The sequence below is a fragment of the Gasterosteus aculeatus genome, chromosome 4 (assembly GCF_964276395.1).
Source record: "Gasterosteus aculeatus chromosome 4, fGasAcu3.hap1.1, whole genome shotgun sequence".
Classification (NCBI taxonomy): Eukaryota; Metazoa; Chordata; class Actinopteri; order Perciformes; family Gasterosteidae; genus Gasterosteus; species Gasterosteus aculeatus.
Genome location: NC_135691.1, coordinates 28,883,553 through 28,904,650, shown reverse-complemented (window position 1 = coordinate 28,904,650; position 21,098 = coordinate 28,883,553). Strand labels below are relative to the sequence as shown.

General features: G+C 43.4%; 1 protein-coding gene across 1 annotated transcript in view; it reads right to left on the bottom strand.

The window, feature by feature from the left end:
* Positions 1-19,222: 19,222 nt before the first annotated feature.
* pdzrn4 (PDZ domain containing ring finger 4) overlaps positions 19,223-21,098 on the bottom strand; it is a 29,405-nt gene continuing 27,529 nt past the window's right edge. The window contains exon 9 of the mRNA XM_040174884.2: positions 19,223-20,896. Coding sequence (XP_040030818.2) covers positions 20,324-20,896 — 573 coding nt within the window. The 3' untranslated portion in view covers positions 19,223-20,323. The remainder of the gene's footprint in view (positions 20,897-21,098) is intronic.

Genomic DNA, 21,098 nt, shown 5'->3' with positions numbered 1-21,098 from the left:
TATCAATTACCTTTATTGACCCGTGTGCTTAAATGCAACATGTAACGGGCCGGGTCCCGAGAGGGGAGGGAGACAAGAGCTCCGAAAAAAATCCAATATCCTCCGTCCCCACGAAGGTTTCATTTTTTTTTTTTTTACTGAAACTACATCGTAATAAACTACTCAGATTTGTATTCCTTTTGTGCCATCACGGCTAGAGGAGAAACTATTCAAAATAAAATGTGTGACCTTCAGCGTTATGAGTGGGGTCAGAGTGGGAGATGAGGAGCAAATGGTCACCTCGCAATTAAATGTGTGTGTGTGCTGAAGAGAAAAAAATAAATATTTTTTTTAAATCAGGGTAAAGTTTGACAGTGTGTGTGGGGGGGGAGTCCGAATAAAGGCTGACGGAGTTTGTTTCCGATAAAAGAAAAGGACACGGCTGTCGCACCCAATACAGCAATTGGAGCACTCTACTTCTTCCGAGTTCCATCTTTTGGTTATTGCTTTTGAAAATAGAGTTGCACCTTTTAAAATGGTGTCATCTAAGGAAAGAGAAGCATGAACAGAACACACTATGTGCACCACTTGGGCCCGGCACACCGTGTAGCAGTGAAGGGCTAGCAGGGTTAATTAGTTAATTAGTAACTTGTTTTTCATAAACAACCACTGAGGTTAAATCTGAAATCAACAGAAACGTGTGCAACAGTGCATAATGAGACATGTACTTCATCGCCCCTTTTAACTGGTCCGGGGGGGATCTTTTGCTGCCATCAACATGGGCCACATCACCACAGTGACTCTACAATAGCCTGAATACAGCACAAAACCTATCGCGGATCTATAGAGCGCCAATAAAGCACAGGAAAAACCTTAGAAGTGGGTCTCATTAGAAAGCAATTTATATTTCAATATGCGCTCTGTGTCCTTTTTCCCGGCTTGTGTATGTATGTATGTGTGTGTGTGTGTGTCATTTATAGTGAGTGTGCGCTTTGATCTAAAAGTAGGAGTTCCTTTTATTCCTTCGACTTGCCGTAGGCAGAGACAAGACGTCATCTGTTGGATGCATAAGGCACACGCGTTCAAACGCAGCCAGCAGATAAGGCACAAATTTAAGCATGTATGTCGTGCCGTGTTGGATTGCACAGCAGGCGGTGTGTGCGTGTGGAGGGTGGGGGGGGCATTTACATGTTGTAATAGGGTCTACATATCACTGCTGAGGCACATGAGAGAGAGAGAGAGAGAGAGATTGATGGGTGTTTCAGCAGATTGGTTTATTTACCTCGCAGCTTGTTTACCACTCGGACCCGGTCCAACTACCATCAGTCTCTCTGCCAAAACTTTCCATATTTTCACATTTCACCCAAGAATTTACCTTTGAAATCCTGTGCAGTGTCTGACCTAGTTTCTCATGGTGGATTTTCCTCCCCCCTCCCTATTTTACACCCATCAGAGGGCCCACAAACTTCCATAGACAAAATTCAAAAATACCCAAAAGCGTTCATCAAAAGATGCTCATTTCTTTTTCAAGAAATGGCAACAGCATGTTTTTAAAGAAAGATCGCGTTGCACATATTTTAACCTCCAAACATTTCAAGAGCGCCACTGTGAGTGTGCAAGCGCCTCACAAATGTTCGCCTTGAGGACGAGAGAGATGAGACCATGGGAACACATAAGAGCCGCGAGACCAACGCATCCGAGCGCCATAACGAGACGTTATTGTCTCCTCGTGCATTTGGGGTTGTTGAACCGCCGCTCGTGACAAAATGGGATGCCCTGGAGGGGGTTTTCAAGTGGTTTGAGCACCTGGATTTGCTGCATAAAAGATAAAAGCTAGCGACCCTGCCCAAAGCACACACGCGCCCCGGTCTCCTCTTCAGAGTGATTCGCGTCGTTCTTTATGGAAAACCTTTCAATGTCGCTTGTCAGCTCTATAGAAGCTCGGTGCAGAGCATCTGTTTGCATTGTAATCATGGATCTACCACCTGCAGAGGCTGGATTTTGAGAGTTTTACACTTCAGTTTTTTGCATGTCTTAACCCAGAAGTGTGTTTCACGGGTTCTGATGTTACCTTTGGACTGAGCCAGAGCCAACTATGTACCCATATTCTCATCTAACATAAGAAAGTGAGTAAGCCCAGTTTCCAAAATGTTGAAATGTTCCTTTAAAATCTTTAGATGTTTGGGAATCTATATGTTAAACGCAGACGTTATTTCCAATTTAAAATATTCCTTTTTCCAGAGAATGTCAGCAGCATGGGAAGTCAAAGCTGCACATTTCTATGCACACGTGCACAATAGACCTTCACACAGGAAATGCACACACACACACAGCTCTCCCCGCTGTATACATCCCATATGAAACTTGAAGCAGAGGGGCGCTGAGATAGAGGGCCTGACATCAGAAATGAGAGTGACCATGGCGCTTTCATATCCCAACGTACCCTGATCCTCCTCCTCCGCCTCCTCATCGCTCAACAATAGATTTCCCATTACTGCTCCATCCTCCGCTCCATCCTTCAATCACAGCTCGACAATATTTACCCCCGGAGTGGTCTGTTTTCAGAACAGACCCCAGAGCGTGCTTGCGTGTGTGTGTGTGTCGTGATGTTATGTGAATGTTTGGTTATGTGCTCATGAGCGTGTGGGTCACGTGAGTGTGCAGTGAAATCTATAGCTTTATTGTATTCTGAAAAACCCAGAGCTTATCTTTTCCTTTTGCCCCTCTATTTTTTTTTTTTTTTTTTCACCCACTCTCCCAAGTCGCTCTCACTCGCACACTCGCATCCTTCCCCTGTGAGCTTTTTCAATTAGGTAATTAGAGCAGCAGTGAATAGAGCCCGTCTGGACACTGGCTCTCTATTGTAGAAGCACCTGTCCCCCCATAGACAGCAATTACCTGACAGGCTGGAGGGGATTTGCAGGCTATTGTCTGTGTCCAAATAATTGTGTGTGTGTGTGTGTGAAACAGCGACTGTGTCTGTGTGTGTCTGCTCAGTTTGTGTGTTTGTGTGCACATTTGGGCCCTACGGGGTCTTTAGTGTGTGTGTGTGTGTGTGTGTGTGTGTGTGTGTGTTAGAGCTGGCAGCGTACTTGGGGAAATTGTTCTCTATTTTTCATATTCCACAACAGTGATGGAGGGACATTTTCCCTTTTATTTGATGTAAATTATTTGTAGTACCGGTGTGGACACACTTTCTCACTGAATGAGAAAAAATGTCCCAACTTTTAACTGTTACTGTATGTATATAAAAATAAAAGAAACAGACCTAACTTACATTGTTTCACATGATGAGGGGTGATCGGCGTGCAGTGGGAGCAGACCAGCAGGATTTCGCCATGGAGCAGATCAGATCCAGCTGGCGCCCACAGGCGGCACGCTCATTGCTTTGTGAAAATGTTTCAAGCCCTGCTACGCCGAAAATTACACAGTGTTTTTTCCCCCCAGCGTGAGCACAGAGTCAGCGGAAAGAAGAAGAAGAAGAGAACCGGAGCTGCTGTAGAATGCTACGAGGGGAAGCTCCCATATCTGGCCACAGCAAATCAACTTCCCCCAACTTCATATGAGGACAGCGTTAAAAAAATGATGATGAGGTGATGATGTTTAGTTTTTAGTGTTGTGTATGTGTTGTTAGCGGAGTAGCTTGACAGCTGAAATGAGTGACAGGCTTCAACGCTTCTAAGCCAGCAGTTACCACTGCTCATCCTTCTGAAATGATCTTTATTGTTATTTGGTTCATCACCAAGTATCATGTGACATTCAGAACACAATTGCACAGCCCTTGTGGAGTGTGACCCTGCTGCTTTTATGTTGGTGACGTCGTCAGATCACCAATGTGTCCTTTTCACACCGTTTGTTTCGATCTCCAGGTAGCTTCTGGGAACCTTTCTGTTTGCATGGCACTGCTTTACTTTTTAGAAGCTGCAGTGGCTGTACTCACTTGAGAGATTAAATCTACTACATAATGACGCACTTGATACGGTATTTCTGTCGCAAATTATGAAAATAGTAGAGCAAAGTGCACCCCCAACCACGTGGCCTCGGAGTGTTTGTCCAAATGACGCCCCGCTGAGTGTCGTGCTGGTGGCTCGTTCTGGCATCTCCCCGGTGTCTCAATTTACGCCCCGGGTCCATTTTATAGTGAGCCCCTATTGATCTGCTCGAACACACATGTAAGGCTCTAAAGCTCCGTTAAGACGCGGCAAAATGTCGTATCGACGGCGCGTGATTGTGCGTGCGGCGCCTCGCATTCTCAAACCTCTCGAGGTGGCAAAAACTACGTCAGTAACACCCGCATCTGTTCCCATGACGATAACGATCCGCTCGGTTAATTAAAGCGCTCCGCTTCCCCGTTGTGTTATGTGACGGACAGGTTAAAGTGTGCCATTAGGGCTCAGGCGTGTGCAAAGACACACACGTAGACACAAATACCATACTTTAGTGGTGCGACTAAGTGGAAAGGCTCTAAATGCTCCACTCTTCCTTCAATCTGTTTACGGCTCTCTTACTTCCCCTGGTAAACACGCTGAAAGCATGAAGACGTTTTGCCGTCAATTCTTGCAGTAAAACGCAGAGCGACTAATGGCCGGGCATCTTGGCAGGGCTCCGAGTCACCGTAATCAAATGTATTCAGCGTTTATCAGTGATGTTTATCAGACTCGGTGCGCTTGATGTTCCTGGCGGGAGGATGTGAGCCGGGATATGAGGCTGATGGTTGCGATCAATCACTGATAGCATCACACGGGACTAACGAGGCCTACTAACGCAGGAGCGCGGCGGGAAGAGGATGTAATTGGGAAAAACTCATGATTATCTTCCTCAAAGATGGATTTATATTGTCCGGGGAGACTTGGTGGAGAAGCCAGGAGAGGGGAAGTGCCAAGAAACACCAAGCCAATCTCTCAGTTACTATGTACACGTACAACCTCTGGTGCAACGGGCAATTTTCTCATGTGTGCATTTTCAGGAAAGTCACATGCAGTCAAGGTCGTGGCACGGCGCGATGACCCACGCACCTTTTACGTGCCGCTGCTGTGATGGGGAAATAGAAGTGAAAGCGACGCCCTGAATACCGTCCGACGGAATGAAGTCCCTGTCATTAAGGAGGTTAATGACTCGAAATGGGAAATTAATTTAACGTCCAATGGAACATTCCCCGCAAGTGTGTGCGCCAGACGGATGGACCGCGCTCGGCCTAATGTCCTTCGAAGTCAAGATGAATGGACCCCCCCCTCCCTTCTTCAGTGAACTCCATATCTCCTATACCAGTCGGAGATATGGGAGGAAGAGCTTTTTTCCGGATTCAATTTATGGTTTAATTAAAAAATTTGAGGCAAAAAGACACTCTGGCCTTCAACAGAGCAGCAGGCCCGAGATCTATTAATGGATATAGTGAATTGAAAAAGAGAAAGCACAGAGATTTTGAGCCCCAGATATGTATATATGTACTCAACCGCTGGTGGAAACTGCTTTTTAGTTAACGGTGCACTGACGTTAAGTAGGCCTCCCAACAGAGACAACCCTCCATTTCTTTTGTTCAATGCGGAGCAATAAAAACAAATGGAAACTACATATCCAGGCATGCAGTGTCAGGACAATTTTGGATCATAATTTAGCCCAAAGCTCATCACAGTAATGTTGTGTTTGCAAAGTGCTTAATTCCTTTTTGATCCAGTGCCATCATAAAAAGTCAGTCTGTGTGGAAGTGAACGCTACGGGCTTGCTGTCGGTTATATTGGCCCACGCTGATTAAAGCTTTAAATTTGGATCACTGGCTATTCAGGCTTTCAATATTGGTCAACAGTGATTAAGCTGTCACTGCAGAGCAAGGTCGTTTCCGCTTCCTGGCAATGACGCAGACGGCTTTCCTTCTGTCGACATCTGATGGTGATAACACGAATAATTAGTTTACATCTATAAAAAAAACCGAGTACAACAACATATCTGCGAGTCGTTTATAGTCGCTTTTCCTTTTCCTTTTTTTGCCGGAGCAGATTTGATGGAAGGAATGTGGATTCCTGGCGGATCGGCGGCTTAAGTGAAAGCGATTGTGTTTTTCGGCCCCCCGGAGCGCTGCCAAAACGCACATCCACTCACTGGGCAGTAATACTGTGCAGGAACACGTCTTGCAACCCGCAGGACTGAAGCTCTGCTGCTGGCCTCTTATCCCTGTTCTTTATTTAGAGTATGCATGTGAATTGATATAGGTACATTATTTTGGCGCTAAAAGGTTTTGCTTTTACTTATATTCTAACACAGGTCCATTTAGTATCTTTTCTGCCCCTTTTAATACATCACAAGCATGTTAGCAGATGGAGTTTGCTCAGTTGTAATGGGTTTGAAAATGTTAAACTTGGAAATTGAGTTATGCGTTTTTTCTTTTCAGACCCGTTTTCCCGATCGCAGTACAAACATATAATTTTGTTTGATTTTGTCATTCCATTATATTTCCTTTAGCCCACTGTGGTTTACACTGCACACATGTAGACAAAGGTGGTGTATTCAATGAATTACGACTAAGAAAGAATTGTCTTAACAAATGGCAACAAAAGTCTTTGTGGTTCAATTTTGTGAAGTGTTTATTGGCTATCACCGGTTGTGATTAGTGCCTTTATTGCCATTTCGCTCTATAATTCATGACAAGAGTGAACACTCCTCATTAAGGAACGGGCCATGAGTAAGAATGCTGCCGTGTTTTTCACGGTGCTTTTAAAACATCCACAGAACACCGGACGGCACGATTCAAGCTGGTTGAGGATGGAGGACTGATATGGATTGTTTAGATTTACAGCGTGGCCCGAGGAGTAATCACATGTTCTAATTGCAGCTAAGTGTGACCTCCCGAGGGAGCAAGACTCCTCCAAAACAAAGAGAGATTAATAACAAAATGATGAGACGCGGACTATCAGAGGATGATGCGCTGGGAGGGGAAGCAAGGATTTAAAGATCTGGACGAGCCGAGACTTAATCACTTTATCTGATTGGTATTTGAAGCCATGAATCTCAATTAGCGAGCGTTAGGATCTTTTTGGCAGTTATGCGGAGTTCACTTCCATGATTGGACTGAGCTTGCCTGTCAGCCAGAGTTAGTACACGGCAATGATGAAAATATTCCAAAAAACAGAAAATATATGAGCAATCAGATGTTAATTCAGGATGGGCAATATTTTGTTTTGTATATTCAACTTTACTTTACTGCAAAATGTCTGGCAACGTATTAAAACCAGTGAGTCCACAGGCTGAATTTAAACAAAATCAGCCCTTCTTCACCTTCAGCGCTCAAGTGCTCTTAGCTGCTGCCATTTCCTTTTTGTCTCACAATGAATGATTCCCCATCTCTGCTGCTTTGTCTCTCGAGCTTTGTCTCCTCCATGCAAGCCATTGTGTACTGTGTCTTTCCTCCATTGTGTCCCTTAATTACGGCTGAATGTGAGACAATGAGTCCTTTAACTTCCAGGTCCTTTATCATTCCTCGCCACAGGTTCTTAATATGTCTGGCTTCGGATCCGCTCCCTCCATCCAACTATTAACAAACCAAACGGTCGTCCTGGTAACCTACAGATAACAAGCTAACTGAATTAGCCCTTTTGCTTATCTCATCAGTCAGAAGGTAAAATGAAAGATGCTCGGGACATCATCTAATTAGCCACTTTGAAGCATTGTGGCTACAATCTTCAAAAAAGATTAGCTTGCTTACTCCCCCCCTGGTGAATCCATGATTAGGATTTTTTTGCCCCCTTTCGTTTCTGTAGAATTTATTTTATTTTTCACATTCTAATCCCCCTGTTTTCGCTCTCCAGGCGCATGCACATTCCCGAACCCAGTTTTATTCTTTTGCCCCCTCTTTCTCGGAGCCTCTTTAGCATCACCTGGGGGTCGTTTGGAAGGAATGCTCATATAGAATTCGGTTTGATAATAATGTCGATGAAATATTCACTCTTCTCCCTGCCGTGGATTTTTGCATGGCGCAGTAGGCTACGAGCTGCCTCTTTGTGCCGACACGTGTCTGATATTTGGCCGAGGCTCTCGGGGGGGGGATGACATCGGGGGAATCACTCAGACGTGTATCCTACTTGACAGTTGCTCGCTGCCATCCGATTCCTTTCACCTGAGGCGCCGGCGTCCTTCAAAACCATCTGCCTGTCTTTCACTGCTAATTGATTTGTCCTTGGATGGATATGGCTGAAAATGCTTAGGGGAGAATATGTATTTTGACAGATGCGCAGCACATGAACGTGTACCCCTACGCGGGAAAAAAGGGCGGGGGCCGTGACCCCGGGAAAAGGCGCTCTCGGCGCCTGTGGGTGAATTAGTCGTCTTTGTGATGAGCCGAGTAGCTTGAACAAAAAGCGGCAGGTAGCTTATTGGTGGCGGCATTTCGGCAGATTTCAAGCAAGCTGGTTTGATTTTCTCACGCTTAAAAAGCACATAAAACTATCTCTCCTGCTTCTCTCCACACCCTCTGGTAGCTCCTTGACTAAGGCACCACTTTTCACAGTCTTTGGGGACTCATGCCTAAATGCTTTCACAGATGGGAAGGCCCTCCATGCCTTTTTGATACAGCTTCCAAAGCAGTTTCCTGTCATCAAATGCCCAAAGCAGCAGGATCATTGCAGCCCAATCTTGGTGTGTTATTTTACTTGTTTCAGCTCGACCAGGAATGTAATAATGAATTCAGTAAGTGAGGAATTATTCAAAAAAGGAACAGCTGCAAGCCATGAATCGGATACCGTAGTCTTTCGTTCGAGTTTCGAGGATTTTTTTTTTGCATAGTACACATTAAATCTTATTATCCCCTCTCCACAACACTTCACCATCCCTCTACCCACCAAATTGTCTGCAAGAAAATGTAGGTTACCATCTGCGTGATGTGCAATGTTGTTAACAAGAAACTTCATAGGCTAAGAAGTAGATGGCTGTGACATCCACAGATCCAAAGAGATTTAAATTATTCATGGTCCATCATTGTCAAGATACATCCCAAATGCTGCGGATTTAAAATAAGTGTTGGATTCATCGCGCTGCTGTCCAGTGTAATGGGAAAGAAGCATCAATTACAAATAAAGACTCTGTTATTTAAATAATCAAATGTAACTATAGGAGACCGACGAGGAGCAGCGTCTGCTACCTGCCTTCGTAATTACCACAGTTCCAGTGTGTGGGGCTCCTCTTCCCGCAGGAGTGAGTGCAGACTTAAACTACCCACCAATAATTGGTGGTCTGGTTCTCAGGATCTATTCCCTGTTGCTTAAACAAGGAGGTAGCTAATGTATCGCTGTCGGAAAAGGTTAACTGCCTACACTGCAATTTAAATGTAATTATTTTTGTCTCCCAGTACGGAGAGAAAGTAAGCACGCAAACATGTTTTGCATATTTTATATAAAACCATTAGGTCCCCTTTTGAACATATGTATTCTAATTCCCCACTTATAGTGACAGAAAAAAATGAAAAAAAGATATGTATCCCTAGATTACAGCATACATTTGAAAAGAATGCCACACACACAACATGATCCCTAGTTTGAGCCAACATGCAGCCAAAGAGTCCCTTGGCCATTCGGAGGCAAGGCAAAGCAATAGAAGGTTTTATAAAGGCAGGTTTAATTATTTGATTATACCTGTGATCGCTTCCCCACTAACCTAATAAAAGGTATGAATGTCTGCTGGGGGTACACATTGATTCCTGGGAGGCTGTGGGCTACAGAAGAGACGATAAACCATTTGCATTTAGATTGTGTGTTGACATACAATTTAGACATATGGCCCTGTGATTCAGACACAGGGAGGGAGAAGCGAGGCCTGAGAGATAGAAGTTTGCTATTGAAGCCCTTCGTATATACGTGTGTGTGTGCGGGCGCGGACATGCACACTCGGTTGAGAAGGTCCGGTGTTCGTAACCACGTCTACCGCCCGTCTTTCCCCATATCAGTGATAAAGGATTGCAGGATTTCTTGCATTAGCTCCACCATAGCTTATTTCTTATTAGTTGGTGTCAAAACCCTGAGGACAATATGTGGGTAAGGAGGATTTAGGGAGGTTTAGAGAGGGCATCTTGTGAATGGATGGATTACATGATTATGAAGAGATGTTAGGGAACATGGAAATACAGTAAGCAGAGGAGGAAAGACGAGGAGGACACGTTCAAGGTGCACTGGTGCAAAAGAAACGTTACTGGGGGGAGTTTATTTTCTTCTATACTGTACTATATATGTTAATGTCAATTCAATGTGTACAGCTTTTACAAATATATACGTGCACGCAAACTCTATGTATATTTGAAAAGTGACAAAATCCAACACTGTCCAACTTTTAGATTTGTTCTCTGTGTCTTCTGAAAAATATGCGTCTCAACCAACGTTATCAACCAATGAACTAGATCTGGATTACTGGGTTTCCACTCATTGATTCACATTACAGTTGACATTCACACGAGTGGAGAAACATTTTTACACAGCGTCTCGCCCACAGACGTTTCCGCAGCTCATGTTCAATTGCAGACGGACGCAGCCTCCCTTTATCAAATGGCAATTAAGTATGTTACTATTACTCCATCCCATCATGATGAGGCCTGCCTCGCAAAGTAACGGCGATCCGTCGATGCAGTGGTGACGACTCGCCAGACAAATTCGCTCATAATTGCAACCGGATCGATAAAGTTTGTTAAAGCAGTGCGGGAGACAAATGAAACACGTGTAGTGAAAGATAGTTTGTCTTTATCGACTGGTTGTACAGCTGATATTTACAGAGCGCTGCTGTGTGAAACAGCTAATTAGCGTAAATCGATCGGAAAACAGACACTTTCCAGTCGTGCTTTAAATAAGCTGCTTTTTTGTTTATTTTTTTTTATTGATATCCCTTGATGTTTCTTGTCTTTTTTTTACACCAACTTAATTCTCGCTCAGGTGAATCTCATTGATTTTTAACCTTAAAAAAAAAACAGTTCCCGGAAATGTGTAAGATGTGTTTGTGTTTGTATAGAGAGAAGCGCCTGCGACATACTGCATAGCCGCTCTGATAACTCACTAATCAGTGAATGAATGGATGAATAAAAGAAACTCCAGAAAATCATGAGGAATAGTTGTTTTTAATCAAATTAGAAAGAGCTTTGATTATAAGAAGTTATGACTTGGATTTACTAAGATCAATTTTAAGCTATGAAATAGCAGCAAGTTTAAATGTCTCGACAGCTATCGGATGGAATTTATATTTACTCCTATGGAATCTTCCTCATTTTGTCGCACATATAAAAGGCAACTCACACTAAACAACTTGTATTGCTTCTTTGTTGATGGTGAATGTTTAAACAGCCATCCGCTTCATTTTTTTCAGTCGGCTTCAAAATCCCAGTAGAGCTTCTCGTGACGCCAGATCAATTACCCAAATTGACAGAGACAAAAACCCGTTTTCTGTCTCTTTCCGTGTCCTTGTTTTCACAGCTTCACGGGGACTACGGGGAAAAGGAGCACCATCTGCGCCCCCACAAAGAAAGATAAAGAAAACACATCTCCTCTGTGTTCAACAAAATCTCACGGAGAAGCGTGTTCCTGTGGAAATCCTCTTGCCACTGAAATCAATTTGCTTTCATCCGGCCTAATGACACTTGGTTAAGGCTGCCATTTCCAAGTAGGCCATTCAGGGAGCTATTCATGGAGGATGAAGTAACTTGGTGAAAAGCACTTCAGGAACCAATGATCCATATGGTCTGAAAGACTTTGCACGAGAGGATCAAAGAATTGCACACCCCTATTGTGTTTCTACCATTAAACTGTGAAAATCCTATTCCATTTACCTACGTGCCATAATAATCGACTTACTCCTAAATATATTTGACTCATATGAGGTCCTTTATGTCCCAAAACCAATTTGTGAGAACAGAAAATCTGGGTCAACTGAGGCATTAGCGGTTTTACACAAAATACAGAAAGAACCGTGAAGAGATCCAACGAACACGCCTGTCTTAATGCAAAGGACAATGAAATGAAATAAGTATAAGAGAGTTTACAGCAAGTTAAGTGATGTTTACAGAAAGAGATAGCAATAAAAACAATAAAGAGACTGGCTGCCTTCACGTACACCCAGTGCTGTAGTGGTAAAATTAGAGGTGGGTAAACTGAATTTTGTGATCATACAGACCTCGACGCGATGCGAAGCAACGCAACACAAAGCGTCGCGACTCGTCGGCTGTCCTGGCTATATTGCATTATGTTATCAGTAAAAGTCATATACAATCAATGACAATGAATAAATGTGTTAGTAGTTTGTAGTTTATTAAATTTAAGAAAACAGTAAAGAAAAGCAAGACAATTGCAGATTAAGAACTATCTACATATGGAGTCTCCTTTTTACAGTAGTGCCCAGAGGGCCTCCTCGTCCTCCACGTCAGGTCCTGCCTTGCACAGAGGAGCCATGAACCCCAGAACGCGTGTTCTGGGGTTCATGGCTCCTCTGTGCTTCTCCTCTCTCTATTGGACCTGGTGTTTCCATTCCGAACAGGTAGGCAGGCAGGCTAATCCAGTGGTCCCCAACCGGTATCGGTCCGTGGGCCATTTGGTACCGGGCCGCACCACAGAAAGCTTTTTTTTTTTTTCTTTTTTCTGGAAATTGTTTTATTTTGAAAATTTACCTGGATTTTCTCCTAATTATGTGCGCGTCACCAGGCGTTTTTCTTGTCCTTTTACCGTGCACAACCAGCGAACACAGAGCGCGCGACTACTACCCCTGTCCCCCCCGCCGGTCGTTCCGCCCGCAACGACTACTACACCCCCCCCGTCGGACCTTCTCGACCGGTCCGCGAAATATTGTCTGACATGAAACCGGTCCGTGAGGTAAAAAAGGTTGGGGACCACTGGGCTGATCCACAACGCGTATGTGTTTACACACCTCCTGGATCGTGATTGGTGTCGCTGCTGCAGCCGCAAGGCACTGATTGGATGTTCACAGACCGTAATACAGCGCAGATGGAAATTATTCAGACTACGGCGTTTATATGTTCAACAATAGAAAACGTAGTCTTAGCTGTTTTAAAATTACACCAAGTTCATTTCGGATTATTCCAACCCATTATTCCATATTCGAATATTCCACTCGAAGAATACAAGGCGCAGGGAACTTTGAGGTGCGTAAACGCCACTTAGAGGTGCGTAAACGCTATTTTCAAAATTCCAGAGGTGCGGTCCAGACGGCGTTTACGTGCGTTTACCCTCCACTACAGCCCTGTCTGTAATCTTGGAACGTCCCTTACCCTGATATCCAGTAAGGGCAGGCTGCCAGCTGATGTCTGGCTCTGCCATTATCAATACTAAGGTGTCAGGATGGGAGGCTCCTCAGAACCTCCAGTGGTTTTATGCACAGACTTGCATCCTGCTTTAGCATCCTTTTGGCAGGATCTACTCATTAGATGCTTCCGTATTTCATCTCCATCACCTCCTTGAGATCATTAAGAAGCTTGAGTCAGATGTGTCTCATGTGTCCTGAGCATACAACCTCATCTCATAAGCAAACTCCTCTGGGGTCCTCGATGGTCTGCTGTTTGTGGAAATAATAGTAGCAGTCGGGATGGAATGGGTACCCGGTTGCCGGCTCTGTAGCCACAATGCACAGAGACCACATTGAAAGGCCTCGTTAAAGGGAATGTGCAGCATTTCTTCTGGTACTTGGTCCAGGTGGTCTGCGCATAGACAACACATGATGCTCAAAGTCAATAGTCTTCTCTCTCAGTGACAGCCGCTGGTAGTCTCCGAACATAACATGATATATGGCTTGAGGTCCGCAATTCCCCTGGACCTCAAGTGGGAGATGGCTGTGTCCAACAGCCTGGTTCTTCCTGTCCTCCGCTTTTCCCCTCACAGGACATCTCGGGATCATGTTCATGGAACTTTTTTTTCATTTTTTTTATCTTTGCTATCAATTTACACTGTGGTGATTTTTTTTAGGGCTGTAAATAAAGAGGATATTTTCAAAAGTACAAATGCGTGCTGGCATCGCCATTTCCGGTAAAGATTGTATGGATGGATCCCTGGTCTTTGCTTGAAAACGGTATTCTAGATAATTGTCATTGTTTGCAAAACATAGCTTTATGCAGGCTTTTTTCACATAAAGCTCTGTGGACAAAGCCTGTTTTGTTCCGCATCTTTGGCTCTGCAGCATGAGGCAGCGATGGCGTTTCCCAGCACAACACTTTAAAGTGAGCCCACCAGGGCACCCGCAGTAAACCAGTAATAACTGAAAAAGAGAAGAAGCAGTCAGCCAGATCAATAGCTGAGCGCATCGCTGGCCAATCAAAGCCTTCAAAACCCACCGGAGAGAATGACACAGAATGTGTTTGTCTCTCAGGATAATCCAGGTGTCAGCTCCGCTGGAATTACGAAACCAGCTGCAACCGACCGCTGTTAGCACTGCTGAGACCGAAACCGCTTCTTGAAAATGTCTGCGCTCCGATTACACAGATGATGTATATTATAAAAGGAGGTTTTGAATAATATAAACAGGAAAAATCACATTTCTAAGAGGTATTTAAACAATCACATTTCTAAGAGGTTTTATTATACCTCAAGTCATTTGGAACAAAACAACACTATATTTTCTATCCATTTGATTAATAAAATGTGTGTTCATTAAAATTTCCAAAAAGGAATCTGGAGCAATATTCTCCACACACCTACTGTGCCTCACTCTACATCCCGGCCAGCCATTGGTCTTCTCATTTATAAACCATCTTCTTCTCCCTCCCACCATCCCACAGAGGAACACTTACAGTCGGTTTGTTCCCTGCCGTCCCGCCGCTTCCATATGTATTCTGTTCCAATTATCTCAAACGTTATCTCTGTGTCGGGACTGGTCCACTGAATATTTTATACAGCCAATTAACGCTCGCGTTGAGCTTGGGCCGTTGCTGCTACGACTGCGGGTTTCTGTCCCTCCTCCTTGAGTTGCTCGGCGTGTGGGGGTCTGCTGAAACCGTGCCATGTTCTCTTTGTCTGACTGAGAATCAGTAGAAATGGGGCGTTTGACGACGATCGCCACACTGGCCTTTAAGCAATGCATGGTAAATCTAATTTGAAGGTTTCTTGTTTGGTAACATCACCTGAGTGAGTAAGAGCAGAAAAGTTCCCATAGGTTGATTTGTATTATAAAAAAGAATGACATAGAAAATGCTGACTTTTGTTGTCAAAGCCTAGGAAGAAAAATAATAAGTCAATGCAGGGAGAGGAATAATAAGAGAAAATAGTGGTGACATTTTGGTATTTTTACTCCTGTGGAAGTTCAGTCACTTATCCTTCATGAGGAAAAGAGAGTGAACAATATCCATTTAGTTAATTACAAGTCTGAATGAGCCATTAGCGCATAATTGAGGCCGTAAATAGAGGTTTAATGAATGGAAAATGATCACTCATTACCCCGACCATAATAACTCACTTATTCCGTAATAAGACAACTCTTGATTGTGCGGCTTCATATTAAAAACATGGCTGACAAACAATGAAGGAACAAATGTACCTCGGTGGGTCGTTCGTTCGGCAGTACAACACACAGCTTTTACATGGGCGAGCAGTAAAGTATCCTTTTGAGGAATCCTTTATGCGTCTTGAAAAGGGCAGTTGCTCATAACTAGACAGCTTGACGTCATCAAACCAGTTAATCAGCAGTCAGTTGAAAGAAGTCAGGACCTTATCTTTGTAAACCCCCACATGCTGAGAAGAAGCAGCCAGGGCGGATCCTGCTGTAAATGGTAACCTACGGTAGCATTTTAAAAGTATTAATCTATTTCAAAGTCATTTGTGTTAAAATGACCCCTCAAATAGGCCACAGACACGCTGCATTTTCACATCACATTTTCTTCTTTTACAACAAAGCATCGTGTGCGTAACTCCCGTGTTGTTTTTTGGGATAATGGCCCACAGCATAATCAAACTCAAACAAAATGTCACCCGCTTCCCATTACGTCGTCTACACCGGCACCTGACTTTGTTCCAGTCCCACTCGTTCGCAGCCGCTTCAAAGGCATCGCTAGATTAAAGAGAGCCTGGATACCAGTCTTTTTCATCTGCGCTACTGTGCAGCACCAAGCCGCTCAGCTGTCTCAATTGAATGAGACAAATCAAGATCAGAAGATCAGGGAAAGGAGTCAAGGTATACATATTTTGGATAATCGTGTTTATGTATTTTAGGCTGTATCCTGCGTGTTGGACAGCTCTAGATCTGAGTAATAAACATTTGTAAAGTTTCGGACAAACACTGTTAACTAACCTCCCCGAGGGGTCTTCCTCATGGAGGTGCAGCCCTCTCACTTTTGTTTTTCCAACAAGGAAATCAAGTGAGGTTATGTGGACTTTATAGTGTTTATCTATAAAAACATACGAATGTGACACTCTTTAAAAGGAATAACAGGTTTAATATTTGCGGTTAAATTCCAAAGATTTGGAGAATCGGAGACAAAAATAACTTAAGTTGTTACGGAGGCTCGTTGCTGGAGCCTCCATGAAGAAAAAAGGAAAGAAAACGACAGAGGAGGGATCCCTGTCCCCGGATGGAAAGACTACAATGCATGTCATGTGTACAGAATGAACAACGTTAAAGATGTACAATCTGTTCTCAGAAGCGTGTGGTTGGATATTTTCTCTCGAATTTATGTACTGTACTATTATATATATACTGGCCAAGGATCGGATGGTTTGCGAGCACAAAACAAAGCTTTCAGACCTTATCAGGGAAAACAAAGGTTTGTCTCTGACTGGTCTCGTTGTTGACCGTGAGTTCAGCACTTTTGACGGAAAGTTGGTCTTGGTGAGCAAACCATCCGATCCATGGCCAGTTCTTGGCGTTTTAACAGCTGGCACAACTTGATCTCTGCAGTTTCAATGTAGGCATTGAAGTCGCTCACTTGCCTTTTCAGAGCGCGCACTTCATTGTTGGAACGAGAAAGTGCAACATTCATGTTGTATCCAGTCGTAGGATGTCGGCAAAGTGAAGCGCCAGCTCTCTTGTTGTTTCCGCGGTACATGGTGAATAAGACTGGTGGAGAGCCCTGAAAAGGGCCAAAATCTTTTTTTAAAGGGTTTTTTCTATCGCTAAATGACTCGATGTAACCCTTAAAAAATAATGATGAATCTTCCAAAAAGCTACTTAAGTCTGTATAGGACAAATATCGCAGATAATTTCGAGAGAAAATATCCAACCACACGCTAATCGCCACCTTAACGTGGTGGAGGAGTTGAGTGGCTCAGTGATCCTGCAATCTGTGTTGTCCGTGGCCCCTTGTAGTGTGGACAACAGGTCTCAGGGGAGAGTCCAGACCAAGAGCGATTCAAAAACCTTGATGTTTTAGCGGCCCACGAAGCACATATATACATATTTATTTATATACACACACACACACACACACACACATAAATATATATATATATATATATATATATATATATATATATATTTTATATATATATACACACACACACACACACACACACACACACACACACACATATATATACATATATATATACACATACATATATAAAAAGCCTCTTCCATAATAGCAGTTTTCCAGAAAATTCTAACGGGAAACATAAATCACAGATACTTTTTCGAATATATTAATAATATTATATTATTAATATATATTTTATAGCTGATATTATGTGATGAATCTGCTTGTTTTAAATCTTTGCACAAGAAACCTCTCTCATCATCCCTGTTGCAGCTTCTGTATCCATCCAGTTGCAACCAGAAAAGCAATTTACCTACAATGCCATGCTTAAGCATTATAAACAGACAGAGGTTTCGGTGCTAACGTCATAGTTATGGAACATGGACGCAGAAGCAATTCCCCCTTGAACAAGCATAATCTGTTTTCACTGGAGTTAAAGTATTCTAAGGTATTCTTGTTTTATATCCGCTTTCGATGCATGAAGCTCGCTTGCAAACTAAGCCTCAATACCTTAGCATTAAGCTATTTATAAGCCATTGTACTCCATGTGTGTGTCAAAATGCAGGCCTATTTCTGCATAGGCCGCTGCACCACACAACTGCAGCAGATGAACATCCAATTATCTTTGCCGAGCACATTGGGATTAATACTCGGCGGACTGCCCCAAAAATGTTCCTCAGTTTTTCCAGACTTCTTTTACACAGATATAACCAGTTGGATATTATACAGGGAGATGGTTAGCTGTTACAAACGCGACGGCTGCAGTGCTTTACCGGTTTTAATGATATGCATAAAAGCCCCGGCGATGGGGTTGCCAGTCTGATGTCGCTCATTAATTCTTCAGTTCAGTGGGCTGTGGACAGACACAGCAGATTGACAGGGGAAGGGGAGACTTCCCCGGTGTCTCCTTAATGCTTTGAAATGGGAGTATAGTTTGGCTTTGATGCCTCCTATTGCTAAATGGACATGTACCCCCCCCCCACACACACACACACACACACAGCCTCTCTGCACCGTATTCAACCCCCCCTCAAAACACGCTGTCAGTTATTCATCCCAATGTGAATACATGAATACTGTAAGCTAAAGCGACAGGGTAAATTGCCATGTGTGCTATCAAGCAACAAAACATCAAAATGCTTCATGACACCCTGTGAGTGTGAATATGGAGATCAGGAGGCCTGGTTTGGTTTGGTTTGGTTCAGCCTGCAGGCAGGTGGAGTCCTTTTTTTTTGCAGGTGTGGCATTCATTGCAGTTTGCATTTAATTCCCTCCCATGTGTTCAATTAGCAATCGTTTTCTTTATAGTCACTCCCAAACAGAATCCATGTTTTTAGAGCGTAGCTGATTGCATACTATCGATCAGTGCCGGCACTTACGTAGATCTTCCTGCATTATGTAGCTCGGATGAAAATAAACGGATGCCTTCTCTTGTGTAATGGTGCCTGACACCACACACACACTGAGGAACAGACATGTGGGTTTGACATGAAGAACAGTGGAAGATAGCGTGAACACCATAAGGATTTTGTCAGGTAGGTTTTTTTGTGTTAAAAAAAGGAAAATCCACACCGTAAAAAGGCAAAAAAACATGTTTGGAACACGTTAGTGATGCGTAAGGCTAAACATCAACGTGCTCACAATGACAATGCTTGCAAGCTGATGTTTAGCAACTTGGACACAGTGGAAACTAATTAGAAGTTTGATCTGGAGCTAAAGTTCCATCTAGTAACTTTTGTGTTTTTAGTCAAGGGGCCGAAAAAAAAATCTTGAAGATTAGTATATGACAAAAGACAAAATGTTCAAAGAGATGTCTTTTCCTGATCTTTCTTTTCACCATTAATGTTTTATTACAAATACCACCATCCACAAATACCCGACTCAAGGCCTCTTCAATGAAGTTTACAGTGAAAAGCAACAGGTTGAGCTGATAAACTGCAATTTCATACATTTCCTGGACTGGCCAGGTAATGTGAAACATTAATCAGTCGACAAACAAAACATTTACAATAAATAAAAATAACAGTAAAGAATATAAATATGAATCTATTTAACATTTTAAACAATCCACACATGTATGGATTCGCATTCACTTAAGTTAACGATCAAATTAACCACTTGATGTATGAGATTTTGACTGTGAGGTGAGGTAAAACTGTTTCAAAGAGCCCTCCCAGCTCAGGAATAATGTGAGATTTCAAGATAACATAATTATATTTTCAGTGCTTTCATTTTTTTCAGACCTTTCTGACTCCTGACATTATCAACACAATAAAAGGAGTTTATTAGGAGATGAGTTTAGTGACTTCTTGTCTCTCTTGGTCTAACATCAAGTACAATTAAATCGTGTCAACTCTGACTTTGATGGTTTGGTGATACATAACATAAATAACATACCATAATAAAAATGTTTCCAGAAAATTTGAAATTCAGTGTAAAAAAATCCTTACAAAAACTGGCAGATTTTACAAAGTGTGAAAAATATTGTATTTTCCCCATATAAAAAAATGCCACTTTGAACGAGGCCAGTGGAGTTGCTTTATATGCAGTGAAACACAAGAACATGGAGTACGGAGAGACAATACGCAGTAGTAATAGGCATGAAGCTATTGTGTTGCTTCCGCACTTCTTTCTGTGAATCACTTCAAACCAAAATGCTACCAGAAGCATCTCATATCGAAAGCCAGCGCATTACCATAAAGTCCTGAATGGATGAGGTCTCGTAATGATCGACTGTTACTCTTCAATCATTCTTGAAGTGATGCCTTCGGAATGCTACAGAAGTCCTTCAAGCAGTGACACTTGAATCAAATTTCACAAACATTTTTTCTCCTTTACACAAGTCAGTGGTTCCTAAAATGCAGACCACCTGATCCTAATGTTACCCACTTAAAAATACGCAGTCCTGCTGGTGTTTCGCTAGACGGTTGTGACAGATAGGAAGGCGTTGTGTACTTTGGAGCTCTCTGGCACTCTAGCACCGTGGCTCATCAGCTCCTGGATGGTCATCCAGTTATCCAGGATCTTTTTGTTTCGTTTCTTCATCATCTTTTTCTGACTGAGCTCCAAGATGTTCACCTCTTTCCGGCCCTCAGCACCACTGGCTGGCCCCTCCTTCAGACACTCCAGGCGGCTCTTTTGCATGAACTCCCTCCTCTTCCTCTGCTCTCTGGCCCGTGCCAAGTGCTGCTTCCTCTCCTCTTTGCTCCAGTAGCGGCCCATCTTCATCTCGCTCATCGCGTCGTCATCTGTGGTCATGCCCCCGCTCCTCTCTTCTCTGATCCTCAGCGCCCGCTCCCTCAGAATGCGGTCGCGAGCTGGCCTCCGGGCCACGTAACGCGTGCCGTCAGCCCGGACTTTGACCTTCCACTCCAGGCGGGGTTCCCCGGGGCGTCCCGACCGGTGAACGGGATCTCGACAGACACTGAGCAGACTCAGCTGGCTCTGGGAATACTCCAGGGACGAGTGCTGTTGGAGCAGCTGCATGTAGCTCTGAAATGGAGGATACATTTGTTAGCAACATTGTCTTCAGATCTGCGTCTATTATTATAGATCAAATTAGCATTAGAAAACAACTTAACCGCGGCCGGCGTGGTGTGCACATAGCCCCCGCCCTGCAAGTGGTCTTCGCTCTTGATTTTTTGGTAACTTTCTTTGTGCGATCACGTGGCTATCACAAATTTCAATAGTGAAA